The sequence below is a fragment of the Podarcis erhardii genome, assembly GCF_964252035.2.
Source record: "Podarcis erhardii genome assembly, chromosome: 14".
Taxonomy (NCBI): domain Eukaryota; kingdom Metazoa; phylum Chordata; class Lepidosauria; order Squamata; family Lacertidae; genus Podarcis; species Podarcis erhardii.
The window spans coordinates 52,933,116-52,955,044 of record NC_138503.1 but is presented as its reverse complement, the minus strand read 5'-3'; the positions used below and the strand labels follow the sequence as shown (position 1 = coordinate 52,955,044).

General features: G+C 44.4%; 1 protein-coding gene across 1 annotated transcript; it reads left to right on the top strand.

Moving 5' to 3' along the window:
• Positions 1–701: 701 nt before the first annotated feature.
• LOC309329353 (cytochrome P450 3A9-like) lies at positions 702–20,412 on the top strand. Its single transcript, XM_081840172.1, has 13 exons — positions 702–859; positions 4,435–4,534; positions 4,680–4,732; positions 4,891–4,990; positions 5,269–5,382; positions 5,971–6,059; positions 6,223–6,371; positions 6,932–7,059; positions 7,451–7,538; positions 10,230–10,390; positions 11,288–11,514; positions 19,494–19,656; positions 19,917–20,412. The coding sequence occupies exons 1-13, from the start codon at positions 789–791 to the stop codon at positions 20,013–20,015; spliced, it is 1,542 nt and encodes a 513-aa protein (XP_081696298.1). The 5' UTR covers positions 702–788; the 3' UTR covers positions 20,016–20,412.
• The last annotated feature ends 1,517 nt before the right edge of the window (positions 20,413–21,929 follow it).

Below are 21,929 nucleotides of genomic sequence, written 5' to 3'. Positions count from 1 at the left end.
AGAGGAGGTGGGCCAAGAGGCAGAGATAAGGCAGACTGCAGAAGAAGCCGGGGGGATTGCTCCCTCCTGTTAAAAATAACACGTGTTGCTCAGGGTGCATTTAAATATCCACGCTCTAAAGATTCATGTGTTGACTGGAGTCTTATCCTGGTCTTTTTGCCATTTATATCACTAATATAAGAAAACCAACCTCTGCTGGGAAAGCCTCCAAGGAAGGAGAGTCCGCCACCTTTTGAGGGAGACTGTTCCACTGTCAAACAGTTCTTACAGTCAAAACATTCTCCCTAAGGTTTCGAAGGAATTTCCTTTCTTGTAACTTGAATCCATCAGTTTGGGTGCTCACCTCCAGAGAAGCAGAAAGCAAGCTTGCTCCATCTTCCAGGCACTTTGATAAGGCAACTGTACCCTTAAAAGGTGGCTAAATGACACAGCCCCTTCGCTTTTCAGAGATCTGAAGGGTGTGTGAAAGCTGTTCTGTAGTAAAAGGAATCAGAAGATGACATCATGCACCTGCTGGAGAGGTTGGCAGGAGGTTTTTACATAAGAAGGTACCTGAGGCAACACACCCACTCTCAGGCCTCGCCTCTTTCATGACAAGGAATACTAACCGGGCCTCAGAGAAAGGAAACTTGGACTGAGTCAATCTGACAGTCATCAGAGCAAAGGCGAATGAATAGCAAAAGCTATTGCGAAATTGTTGTTTTTGCTCTTTGAGCTCCAGCCCTGAACAAGTATAAAGAGGGCAGAAATCCACATTCAAAGCCAGAGAGTCATCAAGGGCTAACAAGATGGATCTCCTTCCAAGCTTCTCCACTGAGACATGGTTCCTTCTCATCGCCCTCCTGGGCCTTTTCATGCTGTAGGTATCATTCTCTTATTGTTTCTTTGGCCGTTTTCTAATTGTGAAAAAGAAATGGGGGCGTTTTAAATCTGCTTCTTCTTCTGAAAGCCATAGGAGATGGCAGCCTCTGAACTGCAAGGATATTTACTTCCAAGAAAGCTTGCAAATGGTTGGGTTGTAGAAGCAGCTCTAGAAGCACAGCATATTGAAAGAGCCTTATCTTATAAATCTGAAACAAAACTGTATTTGGCACCCACCTAGAAGTGGTCCCTCAACAGCAGAGGGAGAGAGTGAAGGAATGGAGACACAGGACAAAGTTCTTGGGCAGAAGCTGCCAATTCCTGACCTACTCTATCTAGCCCAGGACTGTGAGGCCTTTAAAGCTTAAAACTAGGGAAGCAGGTGACAACTCTGGAGATTGATGAAGGGTTGGCCTCATGTGGGTTGATCAATTGGCCATGAACAAAACGCTTCTGGCTATCACTGGGCCAATGGAATTTTCTAAACTGTTTTCATGGACACAGCCATGTAAAGAACATTATAGCAATCTAATTGAATACTATAACCATTATGGAGGGCGAGAGGTGGGATGAGCTTTTGCTACCCAGCTCTTTGCTACCCAGAATGTCATTACTCTGTTGTTGGGCTCTCTGTGTTGTATATCCATTACTCTGTTGTTGGGCTCTCTCTGTTGTATCCACTGGAATTAATTGATGGGCTCTCTGTGTTGTATCCAACCAACTTTCAGTCAGAGTAGACCCACTGGAATTAATTGATCAAAGCTAGTCATGCCTATTAATTTCAATGAGTCTGCTCTCAGGAGGACCAGCAATGTTTGCAACCCAATATGAATAGAACTCAGCATGTGTGTGTTTGGTTCCCGTTTCTGATTTAATTATATCCCATAGTTAATGTTTTGAAAAAGAATATTTGCTTCTGCTACATGGATAGATCTATATGGGGATGGTATCTAGAGTTCGTAAGAGCTGTTCAACAGTGGAACAGGGTCCCATGAGAGGCGGTGGACTCTCCTTCCGTGGAGGTTTTTAAGCAGAGGTTGGATGGCCATCTGTCATGGATGATCTAGGATTCTACGATTCTGTATCCAGTGATAATTCTCAGGAGAGGAGACAGTTGAAGCGGGTCTCGCTGCCTGACTTGTAAGCTAAATTCCTGAAGGGATGATTTGGAAAAACAACACCCCCTGAAGGTTAACACCTACTTACTTCAACTGGCTATATCAATCAACATAAAGAACCATATAAGTAAAGAAGATTTTTTATTAAGTTGGGGGTCACAGAATTGTAAAGCTGGAATTAATCCCCAGTGGTCATCTACTCTATCCCTCTGCAATTCAGGAATCACAGGGCGAGAATTATTTTTGTGTGTGTGCTGTTTTGGAACAAGTTCAACAACAATTTTCAGCCTTATGCTGCTTTCAACTTCCTGTGACAGTATTTCTTTTTGCTCTTTTATCTTTGATTTATTAATAAAATATTTTTTGGAGCCCCGCCCCCAACCCAAAATAGCATTGTTAGCTGCGACAACTCTAGGGCTATTATATGAACATATAATTGATTACTTGTTAATGGCAGGAAGAATATTGAAAGCCGGAGATTGAAAAAAAGCAAAAGGTACCGATGTATCAAAAATGATATCACATAATTTGGGAGATGGCACTTTGTGGAAAATGGACGCAAACAATTTGGGATGGCAACCTGCCCCCCCCCCCGAAATACTTTTATAGCAGACTAGTGGCTGTTTATTCTGCCCAAGAACAAAGACTCTGCAGGACAAAGTGTACCTGTCACATTTCGTATTATGCGGCTGTGCTAACACTTCCCTTTATATTGACAGCAGCAGGGCTTTTTTCCAGGGGGAACTCCCAGGAACTCAGTCCCACCCCTCTTGGTGGGTTCTGGCACCTGTCAGAAGGTTCCTGGCGAGTTCCATCATCTTTTTTTCTAGAAAAACAGCCCTGGACAGCAGCAATGATTGGACTCTTTCTGCTCCAGGGCTTATGAACTCCCCTGTTTTTATTTTGATCTCAGCTGTGTCTTCAGGTTGGGAGGGGAAGGTGAGATGCTGAGCTGAGTTTGACATTTTCATCTTTTCACATATAACTCAACACACACACATGCAAGAATAAAAATAATGTTTCTTTTAAAGTACAGCAAAAAACCAAGGGTGTTTGCTAAAGACAAACAGAACAGGGAAGGAAAGAGCTGGATTTGCAGGGGAGAAATCAGCTGGTGGACTTTGGAGCCTGTTTCTTACTGTATATATGCAGAGCAGGGTGTGCAGCAAGTTGATCTCTAGGAATTGGTGGGTGATTTCATTGGAGGAGCTGTGCAGGCCAGTTGCTTTCTGCCCACATCAAGCCCCTATTGAAAGCTTAGTGAGGTGGGGTCCACAAATCCCTGCCTTGTTTTATGGCAAAATTATGTTTTTCAGTATCCAACAATGTCTGCCTTTTTATTTTTTGCTTTTTACCACTCAGCCCCTTCACTGCATAACCATTCATTCACTTTTGTAAATGTTTAAACCATTAAAAAATGAATACACACACACACACACACACACACACACACACACACACACAGTATGCTGAAACAGAATTATGAAGAACAAGAAATGGCTACTACGTCAGCAGAAAACGAAAACTAACCTGTCAACATGTCAGAACAACACCATTAACCAAGCAATCTAATTACTATCTGCACACATACACACTGGCAACTGTCAGAGTTATAAACAACATGGGGACAAGGAGGCTAGAGAAAGAGGAGTCTGTTGCACCTCGGTGAAAGAATGAATGTCTTAATTATGATTTCCTTAAAGCAAGCTATGGAACACAACAGTGTCCGTATATTCAAAGGGGAAATCACACTATAAATAGGTATTATGTAATTCACCGATCAGGATTACATAAGGACAGTATGGCCAGAAAAATATGGTAAAATGTTGCAAAATTGTGTAGAATGTTTGAAGGGGAAGGGTACATAATTTTAAATTTCTCATTGCCCCTAAGAATTTGGGGTCCAGGGCAACTGGCTCTGTGGCCCCACCCATTGTGTGCCACAGCTCAACAATGTACTTTGAGTTATTCAGTTGTACTTGTGTGGTGTAGTAGTTAAGAGCGGAGGACTAGTAATCTGGTGAACCGGGTTCGCATCCCTGCTCCTCCACATGCAGCTGCTGGGTGACCTTGGGCCAGTCACACTTCTCTGAAGTCTCTCTGCCTCACTCACTTCACAGAGTGTTTGTTGTGGGGAACGAAAGGGAAAGGAGATTGTTAGCCACTTGGAGACTCCTTCGGGTAGTGATAAAGCGGGATATCAAATTCAAACTCCTCTTCTTCGTCTTCTCTCTTGAAGGCCTGGGTTGCATATTAGCCCATATCATCTCATTTTTTGCCCTGTGGTGCCCAAGTCAGTTCCTTGCGGGATTTTTTAACAGGAGGAGCCCACACACAGGTGCATCAACCTGCCAGGTTTCCCCTCTGAACCCTGGACAGGCTTACATGCTCTGCTGACAGATTTGCATCTCTCTCTCTCTCCCCCTCCCTCTCTCTCGTTTTACAAAATAAACAGATATGGATTTTGGCCGTATGGCGTCTTCAAGAAACTGGGCATTCCAGGTCCATCGCCGTTGCCTTTCTTTGGAAATATCTGGTCCTATCGTAAGATGCGTGTCTGGTGACATTCCTGCCCTGCTCAAGAGGTTTCCTGAGGCCCATTTCTGCTCCCCCCCTCTTGGGATCAGAGGTGCTCCTTATTATGAGCCTTAATCTCGTTCAGAAAGGCCATTCTTAACTTTCTTAAATGTCTTTCCACAGGGGTTTATGAACTTTGATACAGAGTGCTTTCAGAAATATGGGAGGACCTGGGGGTAAGTGACCTTTTATGGCCTGCTTGTATTTCTCACGTTGGCCCAAATCCCATTGCTTGATCCCAAGGAGGAAATGATCTGGGGTGGGAAAATACTCTTATCTGCAACTGGATCTCTTTAGGATCTCAAAAACACACCATTCTTTACTCTTAATCCAGGATTTACGAGGGTCGAAAGCCTTTGTTAGCTACGCTGGATCCGGCTATTATAAAAGCCGTCCTCGTCAAAGAGTGTTACACCACTTTCACCAACCGCCGGGTAGGCATTCACTTCTTAAGTATGCAATAGTATTATGGAAGGAGGAGAGCTCATACACGTCACTCCATTGGCACCAAACTGGGGCAGGGTGGGGTAATGGGGAGGGCAGATTAATCCCTCTCCAAAAGTCAAGCATGAACTTAGTCGCCCAGTCATCACTGCACGCCATGTTTATTCCGTTTACAATTCCCTGTTGGATATTATTGGTTCCAGATCTGTCATGGGTTCAAAACATGACTTTGCCACTCAGTGGTTTGAAACTGCTTTGTTTCCTCTAGGATTTAGGTTTAGTTGGGATCTTGGAGTCTGCTGTTTCAGTGGCAAAGGACGAACAATGGAAGAGGATTCGCACTATTCTCTCTCCAACCTTCACCAGCGGGAAGCTCAAGGAGGTAAAAAAAAGAAAAATATATTAAGTATTGAAAAGAATAAAATATTCAGCTCTTCCACTGGTAAATATGGGTCGTACAGTTCAAGCACCATTGAGTCTATTCAGTCTGAAACTTGGGAATAATCCAATTCTGTTGATAGCCAGAGTGGCTGAAGCATAATGCCTAAGAATGTGAGGTTGCAAAGTCTATGTTTTAGATTTTTTCTCAGTTTAATGCTCTTAAAAAAACAACCACAGATATCAAGCCAGTGGATCTCTTTGACTTTTTTTTTTAAACTAGAGCTGCAAACTTAGATTAATTTGACTAATTAATGGGCACCTGCGAATCAGAGCTAAGACGGAGGTTGATTCCTGGAGATATCACTCCATATACTGTAATTGCAAAGTAGTATCATTACGAGCTAGACCAGTCAGTTCTCAACATGGTGAAACAAAAATACCAAAGCGAAACAAAAAATGAAGCCCATCTTTCGTGATGGCATTTTTGATGAGTGATGAGCAAGTCAAAGGATATCCAGAACTCCATTGCAGCCAGGAAGGTCAACTGCCGTTAGGTGTTGACATCTCTGTTCATTGATTTGTATTTCAGATGTTTCCCATCATCAAACACTACGGGGAGGTTTTGATGCAGAACGTTCAGAAGAAAGTGGAAAAGAATGAATTTGTGGTTATGAAGGAGTAAGTGGTTTGAGCCAGGAAAGGCCTCAGTCAAAAACAGCATAGTATACAATGTGGGCTGCCTTTCAGGTGAATCCAGAGCACATTGGGTGGCCAGAAATAGGCCTATGGAAAATCCTAAGTATACAGAGAGCCTGATTTGGCTGCTCTGTTCCCTCCCCAGCGTCTTTGGAGCCTACAGCATGGATGTCGTCACCAGTACTTCGTTTGGTGTGAACATTGACTCTATGAACAACCCTGCAGATCCTTTTGTCAAGGAGATGAAGAAGATGACCAAGTTTGCCTCTTTTAATCCACGCTTCGTTTTGATAGGTAAGTTGGCTTGTGATTTCTGATGGCCCAGTGGAAGTTTGCAGCCTGGTTATTATGGAAACATAATAACTGGTCCATCAAGCACAGAATTTTCAACAGATTTTTCGACTAGGTCCTCCAGGGTTTCTGACAGGGGCCATTCCTAGCCCAGCCTGGTCACGAGGACCGAATGTGGGTCGACCATTGAGCCATGATGGCCTTTCTAAAATATGATTTCTTTCTAGACTGCACTTGGATCTAAAATATTGTGAGGATTATACTAATAACTGGCCCTACCATTAGGTACATGTGTGGGAAGTTCTGGGAGGGTGTAATCAGTGTGCATGCAATTTAACAAAATGCACATATCTTCACACATGAATTGCATACGCAGAAATTTCAACCCTGAGATTCACAATGAGGTTTACCAGGCTCTATTAAGGCTTGCAAGCTATGATCGTTAGACCAAACCAAAGTTTATCAATAATTATCTACAGAAATCTATCTACCTATCAGCATATCTAATGCTTTGCTTCAGGAAGGTTGATTTCTGTTCACAGTATGATTTCTGTCTCTTGCAGCCACGTTCCCATTCTTGATTCCTCTTCTCAAATTAATGAATGTGAATATATTCAATGCAGAAGCTTTAAGCTTCTTTTCAAGGTCCTTTGAAAAAATGAAGGAAACGCGGCAGAAAGAAGGGCAAAAGGTAAGAATTGTGCCGTAATTTAGGGGTGAATATCTTTGACATGGAAAACGGCTTTCATTTTGTGTGTGGGTGTGATTTTTCACTGAAAAATCCCCTAGGTGTCAACTTTTCTCTTTTTTTTGCTCCACAAAACAGCCTAATATCTTCTGCTTTTTGCTCCACAAAACAGCCTAATATCTTGACTCTTTTACCCCCTCAGTATGTCCGGTTGTGCCTAATTACAGTGAGATGATCACACGGCCAATGTCCTCAAGGGAAAAGGGGGCCAGTTCTCATGGCTGTATTTAGCCCTTTAAAAAACCAGGGGCTTCAAACCATCTCGGCCCAGTGGCCCCCATGGGAGTCTCTCTGCCGCACATTTTCTCCACTGGTTTATTTGTTTTCTGGTTAGGGCCGGGTGGATTTCCTGCAGCTGATGATCGACTCCCAAAGTGCCAAGACTGACCACCAGAGCAATGGCTTGAACCACTCCTATAAAGGTAATGCCACACAGTTTAACTGACCTGAAGGGAAGCTGTATTTCCTGAAGACTTGAAATTGCCTATCCCAGTTGGAAAAATGCAATGCAATGAATGTTACCTACACAAATCATGTTCCCGAGTCATCTTTCCTAAGGAGTTGAAATTGCCCAAATCCTCGATGACTTAGGAACTTCACTTGCACCTGAATAATCATAATCATAATTTATTTATACCCCGCCCATCTGGCTGGGTTTCCCCAGCCACTCTGGGCGGCTTCCAACAAAATATTAAAATTATTAAAAATATGCCAAATATTAAAAGCTTCCCAAAACAGGGCTGCCTTCAGATGTCCTCTAAAAGTCTGGTAGTTGGGGGCCACCAGGGGGTGCATTGGAAGATGGCCGACAATAACATCTCTCCGACCCACACAAGGTAATTAAGAGGCTGATATGGGAGTATGCAGCCTCCCTTACCCCCCCAAGGGAATGGGGGGGGGACTGCCTTGCTAGCTGTGTCCATAATTCACCCCCGGATTCGAAAGAAGGGGGTATGGGCACTTGGCACGAAGCCCTCGAGTGAGGCCGGCTCTCTCAGACGCTGTCTCTAATTCGCGCACTGGTTCGCATTAGGTCGAAATATGTAATTGGAAATATATAATTGGAAAGAAGCTAATGCACATACATCAAGTGAAGATCGGGAGTAAAGACTGCTGATTAATGGATCTCTGTGAGCGGAGCGACGGGCTGAACAATAAATCAAGTGAAGAATCATCATTGAAAGACTGGTACGTTGGAGTGAAACGGAAAGGGGGGGGACTTTTCTTTTTTTTAAATCTTATGTGAGTACCAATAACCCTCCCCTCCAGAGAGAAGAATCGTTGCAAATTATTAATCACAAGCAGGAGATCAAGAACTGTGTGGACTGATCAAAGAGAGGACTGGTAGAAACATCGGGGAATGGAAAGTTTTATGACGCAGTTACAAATGGTGTTTTGCTAAGACAGGCTTGCCTATAGAAGGACCAGGGTCATCGGAATGTGAATGTATGATTATCGGAATGTGATCTTGACCTGGCAGGACCCCTTGAGATATGTTTGGCAAGCCTGGGGAAATCAATGGACAGACGGAGGGAATGTTCTTTACAGTAGTGTGGAAATGGCGTCTGTTCTTTATGTGATATGATTTTTGGAGAGTGTAAAACCCACACAGAGGATGTTTGTTTTCAACCCGCTTGTGAAGATTATCAGAGATAGCAAATAAAGGAATATATGATAACAACAAGAAGATGAGGAAAGTAACAAAGAGACTATCTGGACAGAACTGGATAGAACTGTTTAATTAAAGCAGCAACATGACTGATGTTTGGACCCCTTTCAGAGCTTGATGTATGGGTACCCCCAACAAAAATTTAAAAATCTGGCTGTATAATTTGGAATTAATGTGATTTGATTGGCCTGTTAATAAAAAGTATATATATATATTTAAAAAGTCTGGTAGTTGAAGACAGGCTTCAGCAGAGTGAGTGGAAGAGACCAATAGTGTGTCCAAAGACAGTCTCTGCATGTGCTGTAGAGGGAAGTGAGGGGCAAATGGGTCTCCTCCACTTGGGAAAGCAGCCCATCTAGGAGTGGGAAAACTCTGATCCTAAACTTTGGTGGGATATCTTTGGGAGAAGAAAAGGCCGAGGAGTAAACCCTACACAAATCCAGAGTGGAATCCCTAAAAGGATTGGCTGGCGCCTTGTACACCTTCTTCCGGCAACTCCTGCAGCCAGGCTGGTGCGAAATGTCTTGCTCTGATTTCCTTTGGACATCAGCAAGGCCAAGAGGGGGGTTCTGGTCAGCCCAGGACCTCCAGACACACTGCCCAGGCTTGGGGTCCTGGAGGGGTCACTTCAGTCCTGCAAATACAGCGATTTGACTTCACCCCCAGAGGCACACTCCATCGTCTCTCAAGAAACAAGACTGCACCCACAGACACGATTCCAAACCAACCCCACACAGTCTTCTAACACTATGTAAGTTGTTGATGATAATGACTTTTCAGTTTCTTGTAACTCAAAGGTCTCCAAGTGACTTTGTTGTTGTTGTTTAGTCGTGTCCGACTCTTCGTGACCCCCTGGACCAGAGCACGCCAGGCACTCCTGTCTTCCACTGCCTCCCGCAGTTTGGTCAAACTCATGTTAGTAGCTTCAAGAACACTGTCCAAGCATCTCGTCCTCTGTCGTCCCCTTCTCCTTGGGCCCTCCATCTTTCCCAACATCAAGGTCTTTTCCAGGGAGTCTTCTCTTCTCATGAGGTGGCCAAAGTCTTGGAGCCTCAGCTTCAGGATCTGTCCTTCTAGTGAGCACTCAGGGCCTATTTCCTTAAGAATGGAGAGGTTTGATCTTCTTGCAGTGACTCACAGCATATTTTAAATATAAATATATTATAGCACAAAACAGAACAAAGCAGGTCCCATAAAGAGCCATAGGAAGCTTGGGCAGCAGACTAGTAGCAGCAAAGCATCATCTCAGTCTATCAAAAGCCAGGGGGAAGCCTTTCCCTGGTGCTAAAAAGAGGTCAGTGAAGGCGCTTGGCAGACCTTGCTGGGGAGAGTTTTGCACCGAAAGAGCCACAACCTAAAAGGCCCTACTCTCCCTTGTCATTACACTCAGTGGTAAAGGCTTGTACTTGTATGTGTACTTGTTTCCACTTCTGCTTGTTTGCAGGCTTGACTGACATTGAAATCCTGGCCCAGTCCTTCATCTTTGTCTTTGCTGGATACGAACCCACCAGCAACTCCCTGGGTTATGCGGCCTACCTCTTGGCCACTCACCCAGATGTCCAGCAGAAGCTTCAAGATGAGATAGATACCATCCTGCCCAACAAGGTGAGAATATGTGGGTTGCAAAGGTGAGGCCAGACTTAATGGAAAAGGTTTGGGGGTGGGGTGGGGGAGTTACAGGAGAGTTATTTATCTAATTTGGGGGGCAGGGACAGAGGAGTAATAAAAATGAACCAGTTAGAAACTAAAGTGAAAATACATCAAAACACAATTTAGTACCAGCAGTTAAAATCCAGTTTGCCCTGACATCAGCCCAGTGATCAGCATCACCTGGACCTTAGATTTCAAAGGGCTGTTTGAACTGGAAGGTCTTAGCCTGCTGGCAGAGGGATGACAGAGAGGGAGCCAGTCTATCCCCTCTTGGGAGGGAATAGTGCAATCTCAGAGCAGCCACAGAAAAGGCCCTGTCTCTCTTGAGTCATCGCCAGCTGGGCTTCTGATTTTGATGGGACCAACAGAAGGAGCTCAACTGAGGATCTGAGCACCTGAGCCATCTTAGATTGGGGCAGTGGAGAGAGATACAGATCAGTTGCGTAAGTTGCATCCCACCTGTGCACCTGTTGAATGCAGGGGCGGGGCTACCTGCTTTGGCACCCGGAGCTGCGGGGCGGGGCTAGCTGGCCTGTGGGGGCGGGGCCAGCTACCCGCACAGCAAGCGTCCTTAGCATCCTACCACCTGCGCAGCAACCTCGGTGGGTGTGTGTGTTTGGCGCGGCAATGTCACCTGCCCTCACGGCTGACACCCGGTGCGTACTGCATGCACTGCACCCACCTTCCTCTGCCAGTGGTTGAATGAAACCTGTGGACATTGTCACATTTCTGGGCAGAAATCTCAGAATAAGGCCACCTCAACTGAGATCTTTCCTTCTGAAGGTCTCTGTGTCAGGCTGGTTCAGGGTCCCATCGGTTACAGCTAACCTTCCCCCTTGAATCCCCCCCAAGGCTCCTCTCACGTACGATGCCATCATGCAACTGGAATATCTTGACATGGTCCTGAGCGAAACACAAAGGCTGTATCCCCTTGGAGGACGGCTGCAAAGGACCTGCAAGAAAGATGTAGAAATCAATGGGATCACTATCTTGAAAGGCATGAGTGTGATTATCCCGCCTTACACGCTTCACCGGGATCCCGAACACTGGCCGGAACCAGACGAATTCAGACCTGAAAGGTAACCTTCCCAACCCCAACCCCCCAAAAAGCCTTGCTCACTTGATGAAAGGCCATGTGTTCGAATGACATGAGTGCAAGATCTACCCAACCACTAGTAGATCACCAGCTGCTCCTGATTTCAGCCTCAGCTGGGCTGCTGACATCATCATCACCACCATTTTATTACATTTATTTATATCCCACATTTTTTCTAGACAGGGACTCAAGACGTAGAAACATTGCAATTAAACTGTAATAGAATTCAACTGTGATGAAGGCATATACAAACATCACAATGCCAGCCATGATATCAGCATTTTGCAGATGCCTGGCTGGAGGTGAAAATAAAACAGACATCACTTTCACTCTCTCTTTAAATGTGAGGCAACCAGAGGTTTCATCTTCTCTTAGATCTGAGTATATTTCACTGAAAATTCCACATCTCTGTGGGTGTAAGTATAGCATCCAGTTTCCCTCAGAAATATTTAAGTCTTTACAGGTCCATTCAAAACTTAATAGGAATGCCTGTACAGTGGTACTTTGGGTTACAGACGCTTCAGGTTACAGACTCCGCTAACCCAGAAATAGTATCTCGGGTTAAGAACTTTGCTTCAGGATGAGAACAGAAATCGTGCAGTGGCAGCAGGAGGCCCCATTAGCTAAAGTGGTGCTTCAGGTTAAGAACGGTTTCAGGTTAAGAACGGGCCTCTGGAACGAATTAAGTACTTAACCCGAGGTACCACTGTACATCATCACCTTTTACATATTTCGGAAACCTCTTTCCATTAGCTGCGGTAAAATCTCCACCCCCCACAATGGTTGTGGCAGTTCTGCCCTCAGCTTAATTTCCTCCATTTTTAAAAGAAACATATCTTTTTCATGGGCCATCTTGGCCTCCCTTTCCCTGTATTTTTGGGCTAATCTGGCATCTCTTTCTTTCTCTTTTTCCTCCTAATCTGCTCTCTCTCTCTCTCAGTCTGTATCTGTGCTAAATGAATATCAGCTGCAGTTCTGGCTTGTTCAGCTGCTAATTTTGCCTTTTCTTTCTCTGCTTCAACTTTAGCCAATTCTAACCTTAACCTCATCATTTCTAACTCAGTACTAGGATTTTCCTCAGATGCAGTATCTCCCCGCACTGGGTCATCCCGAGTCTCTTTCGCTTGCCGCTTGCTGGTCATTTTCTGACAGGAAATTTTCCTTCTTTTAATAAAAGAACTTCAGTATTAAACTGGTTGTTCTGTGTCTCTGGGTACGTTTCTGTGTGGGTTTTAACTTCGTATCATGGCGCTGCCACCAAGCAATATGCTACGGGCGAAACAGCACTTTTCCCTCTCAAGCTGTTGGGCCCGTTCTCACTCAGATAATTTGCCACCATCCCATTTACCCAAAGGTTTTTTTCTCCTTAAAATTATCCTCCTTAAGATTATCCTCTGGCGGACCATTGTGAGGGGACAACTGGTAAATTGGAGTCTCAGGCCAGTTTTCTTTAAATAAACAATAAAGATTTATTTAAGGCAAGATAGTATATAACACAAGTGGAAAAAACTTAGGTTACTTCAGGAATGCAATGCTATTTCACTTTAACTCCAGTTACAGATAGGTAGCCGTGTTGGTCTGCCATGGTCAAAACAAAATAAAAAAATTCCTTCCAGTAGCACCTTAAAGACCAACTGAGTTAGTTCTAGGTATGAGCTTTCGTGTGCATGCACACTTCTTCAGATACACTGAAACAGAAGTCACCGGACCTTTCTATATAGTGAGAAGGTGGGGAGGGGTATTACTCAGAAGGGTGGTGGGAATGGGTGATTGGCAGATAGCTGCGATGAGCCTGTTGACGACTCTTAACGACTGCAATAGGTCTAACAGGAAAAAGCAAGGGGTGAGAAGGTGAAAAATGGCTTTGTCATGTATAATGAGATAAGAATCCAATGTCTTTATTCAAACCAGGTCTCTCCATAGTTTTAAGTTTGGTGATAAGTTGCAATTCAGCAGCTTCTCTTTCCAGTCTATTTCTGAAATTCCTTTGTAATAGAACAGCTACTTTGAGATCTTGTATAGAATGTCCTGGGAGATTGAAGTGTTCTCCTACTGGTTTTTCTGTCTTGTGGTTCCTGATGTCGGATTTATGTCCATTTATTCTTTGGCGTAAGGTCTGGCCTGTTTGTCCAATATAGAGAGCTGAAGGACACTGTTGGCATTTTATGGCATACACAATGTTAGACGATGAGCAATTAAATAGTCCCGAGATGGTATGTGTGATGTTGTTGGGGCCAGTAATGGTGTTGTCCGGGTGTATGTGGCAGCAAAGTTGGCATCTGGGTTTATTGCAGGCTCTGGTGCCAGTGTCCGTGTTAAGTCTGGTTATAGTATTATTGTGGGTTAGGAGTTGTTTAAGATTGGGGGGCTGTCTGGAGGCAATGAAAGGTCTTCCTCCCAGAGCTTGAGAAAGAGAACTGTCATTGTCCAGGAGAGGTTGTAGATCTCTGATGATGCGTTGTACTGTTTTAACTTGGGAGCTGTATGTGATGACTAGAGGTGTTCTGTTATTTTCTTTTTTGGGTCTGTCTTGCAGCAAGTTCTCTCTGGGTATCAGTCTGGCTCTGTTGATCTGTTGTCTAACTTCATCTGCTGGGTGTTTTAGTTCTAAAAAGGTTTGCTGTAGATCTCTTAGGTGAGAGTCTCTGTCTGTAGAATTGGAGCAGATGCGGCTGTAACGTAGTGCCTGGCTATATACAATGGACTGTTTGGTATGTTTGGGATGGTAGCTAGAGTGTCCAGGTTCTTGCATTTAGTAAGAAAGAAGATATCAGTCTGTACCTGTGCAAGTTTCTTGGTGAGGTTGATGGACTTCCATTTCATGCGGCTCAATGTGGTGCCTTCCATAGTTCCAGTTACAGATAGGTAGCCGTGTTGGTCTGCCATGGTCAAAACAAAATAAAAAAATTCCTTCCAGTAGCACCTTAAAGACCAACTGAGTTAGTTCTAGGTATGAGCTTTCGTGTGCATGCACACTTCTTCAGATACACTGAAACAGAAGTCACCGGACCTTTCTATATAGTGAGAAGGTGGGGAGGGGTATTACTCAGAAGGGTGGTGGGAATGGGTGATTGGCAGAATGGGTGATTGGCTACCATCCCAAACATACCAAACAGTCCATTGTATATAGCCAGGCACTACGTTACAGCCGCATCTGCTCCAATTCTACAGACAGAGACTCTCACCTAAGAGATCTACAGCAAACCTTTTTAGAACTAAAATACCCAGCAGATGAAGTTAGACAACAGATCAACAGAGCCAGACTGATACCCAGAGAGAACTTGCTGCAAGACAGACCCAAAAAAGAAAATAACAGAACACCTCTAGTCATCACATACAGCTCCCAAGTTAAAACAGTACAACGCATCATCAGAGATCTACAACCTCTCCTGGACAATGACAGTTCTCTTTCTCAAGCTCTGGGAGGAAGACCTTTCATTGCCTCCAGACAGCCCCCCAATCTTAAACAACTCCTAACCCACAATAATACTATAACCAGACTTAACACGGACACTGGCACCAGAGCCTGCAATAAACCCAGATGCCAACTTTGCTGCCACATACACCCGGACAACACCATTACTGGCCCCAACAACATCACACATACCATCTCGGGACTATTTAATTGCTCATCGTCTAACATTGTGTATGCCATAAAATGCCAACAGTGTCCTTCAGCTCTCTATATTGGACAAACAGGCCAGACCTTACGCCAAAGAATAAATGGACATAAATCCGACATCAGGAACCACAAGACAGAAAAACCAGTAGGAGAACACTTCAATCTCCCAGGACATTCTATACAAGATCTCAAAGTAGCTGTTCTATTACAAAGGAATTTCAGAAATAGACTGGAAAGAGAAGCTGCTGAATTGCAACTTATCACCAAACTTAAAACTATGGAGAGACCTGGTTTGAATAAAGACATTGGATTCTTATCTCATTATACATGACAAAGCCATTTTTCACCTTCTCACCCCTTGCTTTTTCCTGTTAGACCTATTGCAGTCGTTAAGAGTCGTCAACAGGCTCATCGCAGCTATCTGCCAATCACCCATTCCCACCACCCTTCTGAGTAATACCCCTCCCCACCTTCTCACTATATAGAAAGGTCCGGTGACTTCTGTTTCAGTGTATCTGAAGAAGTGTGCATGCACACGAAAGCTCATACCTAGAACTAACTCAGTTGGTCTTTAAGGTGCTACTGGAAGGAATTTTTTTATTTTGTTTTCACTTTAACTCATCCTTTAACTCAGGGCGGTTCACAAGATAAAATCACAAGATAAAAACACAAAAAACACAAAATATGAACAGAAACAGCCAAATACACCCCCTCCCCAACAATAAAACACATAAAAACAGTTAATAACAAAACAAAAAGCATTAAAAGCAGTTTGAAAGATTGTAAACAGTACTCTCCGCTGGGCAAGAGCAGTCCTTTTGTAGTCTGCTAGGCCTGGGGGGAGGCAGGAGCAGGACCCTCAGACTCCCAGCAGGCGATCTAAGTCTTTTTTTAAAAAATAATAATATTTATTCAAATTTTAAAGATTACAAAGAAAAAATTAGAAAAAACAAAAAAAGAAAGATAAAAAAATACAGAAAAAATACAAACAGTTAGAAAAAAACACACAGCTCAAACCTTTACATAACTTTCTTTCCTTTGCTTATTTCCTTGACCTCACACCTCCCTTTTTTGTATTCTAGTTCAATTAGATATTACAGCAAATCCTTTCCAGCTTTGTTTTTATCCTAATAATTTATCTTAATATACTGTAATTTTACATTCTCGTCTTTCACCAATTAGGAAAAAAATCAATTTTTACCTAACCCTTTATATCATTTCTGCTAAAACCACATTACTTCATTCCAACATCCTTCTAACATTCCTTAATTTTACAATGTTTCTGTAAATAAATTAATTAACTCAACAAATCCTTTCCATCTTTCACTATACAGTATTCTGTCGTTCAGTTTCCCTTAATTTATTTTAACCTTATCTTACCATAAAATACATTAAAGCTTAAAACTTAAAACTTATTTATACATAACTCCTTATATCATTTCTACTAAAGCCAAATAGTTTCATTCCAGTTACAGATAGGTAGCCGTGTTGGTCTGCCATAGTCAAAACAAAACAAATTCCTTCCAGTAGCACCTTAAAGACCAACTAAGTTAGTTCTTGGTATGAGCTTTCGTGTGCATGCACACTTCTTCAGATACACTGAAACAGAAGTCACTGAAGAAGTGTGCATGCACACGAAAGCTCATACCAAGAACTGACTTAGTTGGCCTTTAAGGTGCTACTGGAAGGAATTTGTTTTGTTTCATTCCAACATTTTTCCTAAGACTCATTAATTTTACACTAATTCCCAAAGTAAATCTTTAAAAACTTTCTTCCAATCTTCATCCAGCGTCTCTTTTTCCTGGTCTCGGGTTATGTCAGTCCTTACTGTCCGTTCCTTCTAGTCCATCAACCTGGTAATCTTATGTCCGAGGCTCTTAAGTCTCTCCCATGTCCCTTCTGCAGATCTTCTTCTTGTTTATACCTGCACTTGACCTTGTCTTTTGTTGATCTTTTTCTTAATTTCTTTCCTTTCTCATTGAGGAGTAGGTCTTGGGGAAACTCCAACCCCAAAAAATCTCCATCTCCCCTCAGCAGATCAGCCCATTCCCCACAGTCCCATTCCCCACATTCAGCAATGTAGTCCAGAAAGTATTTAAAAGCATGTTTCAAAGCCCCTCCAAAATTAAGAGCCCCCACAACTCCAGATCCCCCCTGGCCCGCTCCAGATTCAATCTTCAAGGACAGCGGCTTATGCTCCTGCAGGGCCTCGGGTCTCTCCATTTGTGTTACTTGAGGTTCAGCAACAACCTCCTCCATTGTCTTCTGCATTTGCACTTGCCCTGTCAAAACAGGTTCCTGAGTTGGTTCCTGAATAGTTTCTATATGAGTATTCGCTGTTTGTCCAAGGTTTTTGACTGCAACAGTCAGCAAATCCATCTTCTCATGCAACTGCTCCAACAAAGCTCTTGTCTTGCAAAGAGCAAGCACCAAAGCTTCTTCTAAGCACATTCTAAGTCTTGTTCAAAATGTGTGAGGCCTGTTTTTCACAGGATGCCTCGCTTGATAAAATGTTGCTTAACCTATCACTCCTCCTAATTTTGTGGTGCATCATTGATGTTTGTATACGTTCTATTGACATTTGTGGAGTGTGATTTATTACTGCTGCACAGGAAATATAAAACTTATAAAAGCCGAAAACTTTTTTTTTGGGTGGGGGGGTGTTTCTCCTATCTTTGCTTAAAAAATGATCAGAGACGTAAGAACCTGCCTTGTCTTTTTATATGCCCGACTGCCTTCTCTTTTCTTTTCCACTCTGATGGGTGAACCTAGCAGGACCATTAAGGTCCCTCAAGCAAGGGCCAACTCCCTGTCTCTCATCAAATCCTCTCCTTTTAAACTCTTCCTCCTGGAACCATGGCCAATCAGAGGCTGCCGTTCGTTAACCATTTACTGGCAGGGAAAGAAAGAAAAAAGAAACACTTGTTGAACCAACCTGTCCAGCAAAACCAACTTTCTCATCGCAACGTGGCACAGAAGGGCTGCTGTTGAGAAGGCGTGGCAAGTCACCAAATGGGTGCCATGTCTGCAAGGGCAGAAAAGAATTGGGACCCCAAAATGGTGTGGTCATGTCCCACCTGAGCTGCCCCAATCTGGTGGGGGCAGGGGAAGGAGGCACTGCCCTCCCCTATTCAGAATGGAAGGGAGGGTTGGCATGCAATCCTGACCCCCGGTCACAAAAGCCTGAGAAGGGCGCATCCAGACACCCCTATAACACGCTCCCTCTCTTGGCTGAGGTCCTGCCACCTTCCAGAGCCACAGGGAGGCAAGTTGAATCCTGGCCAGGCCTTTGGGTAAGGTTACCAGATTTTTTTCAGTGAATCTGGGGACACTTCATTGAAATGAGTCGGAATGATAGGATTTTGTCAGGGGACAGATTTGTAAATCTGGGGACTGTCTCCGGGAAACGAGGACATCTGGTAACCGTACCTTTGGGGCTGGGTGGCGCCTCCTTCTCCTTTTGACCTGGCCAGCTGTCCTGGCTAAGCTGGAAGGTGGCTGAGCCACCAAGCCAAGTAGAAGTATCTCCACTGCCATCAGTGCCAGCAGCGTTGGCAGCCATGTGTCTCGCTGGCTCTGCACTCCTTCACCCCCCCGACACACCTCCACCCTACCTGCCCAGTCCATTGGGGGGGGGGAATTTGCTCCATCCTGGCCATAATAAAAGGGTTTCTTCAAACAGTGTAAATAGGGTCTGAGCAGGAAGAGCAAACAGACTCTGGAGGGGACCTTTTGCATCACAGACACCATAGGTGGTACCAGTAGGTACTGCATTCATGACCCCCATTTGTGTGACACTACGCAGCATCGTCCCCACTTGATTCAGCTGGTAGATGCTCCATCCTGGCCATAATAAAAGGGTTTCTTCAAACAGTGTAAATAGGGTCTGAGCAGGAAGAGCAAACAGACTCTGGAGGGGACCTTTTGCATCACAGACACCATAGGTGGTACCAGTGGGTACTGCACTCATGACCCCCATTTGCACAACTTGATTCAGCTGGTGGATGCACCTGAGCAGTGGCGTAGCGTGGGTTGTCAGCACCCGGGGCAAGGCAAGTAATCTGTGCCCCCTAACCCGTGGATTTGCACCCCCTAACCCGTGGATTTGCACCCCCAGATGTTGCGCCCGGTGCGGCTGGCCCCCCCTGCACCCCCCACGCTACGCCACTGCACCTGAGGACAAGCAACTGAGAACCAGCTGGTGGTGAGCAATGTCCCCTTGTTGTGAGCCTTGAGCTGCTGCCTTCTTCTTCCTTTGCCTCTCCCATCAAGGCATCAGATCTGCCCGTTTTGGTTCCTTACCCACCCTGCATTTCTCTTGTCTCTGTGAATGCAACCAGGTTCAGCAAAGAGAACAAGGATCAAGTGGATCCCTACATATACCTGCCCTTTGGAGCTGGTCCCCGGAACTGCCTGGGAATGCGCTTTGCTCTCGTCACGATGAAGGTGGCAATTGCAATCCTGGTGCAGCATTTTTCCTTCAGGGTCTGCAAGGAAACTCCGGTGAGGAAGCTGGATGGTGTGTGCCTGTGTGTGTGTGTGTGTGTGTGTGTGTGTAAAAGGAAGGGGCAAGGGGCATGACACTTGGAGTATCAATGTTCTGCACCAGTGCCCAAGGCATAGACAGCATCATACTGCGTGTTTTGATTTAAGCCAGGGAAACCAAAACATTGAAACTCCCCTGTGATCTTCTGCTGGGGTCTTGATGTTAAGATGGGTTGACTGATGTGCTGATTGCTCTCTCGATTCTCACCCTGCTGCAGATTCCCCTTAAGATGAGCAACAAAGCCTTCTTAGTGCCAGAGAAACCAATAGTTCTGAAGATGGTGCCACGAGGTGGTCCCCAAAAGGAGAAAGAGTGAACCCTGTTTGTGTCTCATTCACCTCGGTAGCAAGTGCAAAAGCTTCGGGTGTTTTCCCAAAGTTTCCCCAAAGAGAACTTTTAATGGTTCCAGAGAATCAAACTGATTTGCAAACTGAAACGAAACTCGCTTTTAAAAACTGCACTTCAATAATAAAGGATGAGGAAGAGTCAGCTCTAAGTTTCTATCGTAAACCTTTTGCAAAATAGAGCCTCCTTCCCCTTTTCCTTTTTTTACACACACAGTTCTGTTTGCTGTTATATTCCATATTTATAATCCAATTTCTTCCACCTCACTTGTACAAATATAATGTAAACTAATATTCAGAGGAGGGTTGCCAAATAGTAAATATAGAGAAGAAAACTTTCAATAAAGAAACCATAGGCTCCTCCCCTCACTGCTTTTTGTACTGAGTGAAGTCCTATCTCAAGTTCAAACCTTAAGGTCTTTACAGTTGGTTTGTTCCACAGTTTGTGATCTCATCTCTTCTAGCATGCACTTGTACTTTGGTCTGCTTCTTAATGGCGGTGTTGGAGGGGTTTTGGCAGGTGAAGTGCTTTTGCACTCAGCGGTTCCCTGCCTCCATGCTGAAGCGAGAGTCAGGTACCAAGACGAATCATCCTTATTTTTCCTTCACCAATGATCTCCTGTTGTCATGGAGGCTGCCTCCATTAAGGCAGTGTGGAACCGGAAGCCCTTGGAACTGTATTTTGAACGATCTTCCTTATGCAGAGTATAACACACTACAGTAGCCTTTAGTTGCAGACACACCAACACATTTGCAGCACAAAAATGTAGTCCCCCCCCTCAATTCCTAATCATTCATGTTCATTTTCAACATGCTGTTTTCAATCAAATGAATCGTCATAATAATTTTATTATTTGTACCCCTCCCATCTGATTCAAGATCTTGCTGTCCATAAGGGTGTGAGTGGTTACTTGATACACATATGAAACCACCTCTTGAAGAAATAATCCACACCTCTCCCTCCCTGCTCACAACCCAGATGAATGAAGGAGAAAGCAGTGATTGCAAACTTGGTACAAGCCTACCCACAATGCCATTGGGCAGGTCTGGGTACACACACCTCATGGGTGAGACTACCTACATCTTTTTTTTTTTCAAATTGACACACTGGGGGAGGGATTGCAGAACCAATCTGCATTGAACTTTTGTTTTTGGAATGGAAGCAGTTCATTATGAAGCCTTTCAAATAGAGAGCTAGATACTGTGTTGGCTATATAGGAAAAATCTACTAGAATCCTCCATTGGTTCTAGAATAACATGCCATGATGTCATGGACTGGCTGGATGCAGAGGAGGGGGGAGGCACCAGCTGGGGAGACCCCAAGGAAACCCCCAGGGAAGGAAGCTCAGAGCCAAGGGATCGGTGGTGGCATGAAGACGAGTAGTCAGAGGGAGAGGAGGGAGCAGATTGGGAGGAGGAGGCGTCAGAAGTGGAAGAGGCAACAGGGTTTAGTGAGCAGGAAGAGGCTGGGGCAGAGAGCAGTCCAGAAGTGGAGGAAGAAGCAGAGGCTGGAGAGTTCATATGTCAGGAGTGCTCTGATGGTGTTTCCTGCTTGGCAGGGGGTTGGACTCGATGGCCCTTGTGGTCTCTTCCAACTCTAGGATTCTATGATTCTATGATTCTATGATTCTATGATTCTATGAGAGGAGGTGGGCCAAGAGGCAGAGATAAGGCAGACTGCAGAAGAAGCCGGGGGGATTGCTCCCTCCTGTTAAAAATAACACGTGTTGCTCAGGGTGCATTTAAATATCCACGCTCTAAAGATTCATGTGTTGACTGGAGTCTTATCCTGGTCTTTTTGCCATTTATATCACTAATATAAGAAAACCAACCTCTGCTGGGAAAGCCTCCAAGGAAGGAGAGTCCGCCACCTTTGGAGGGAGACT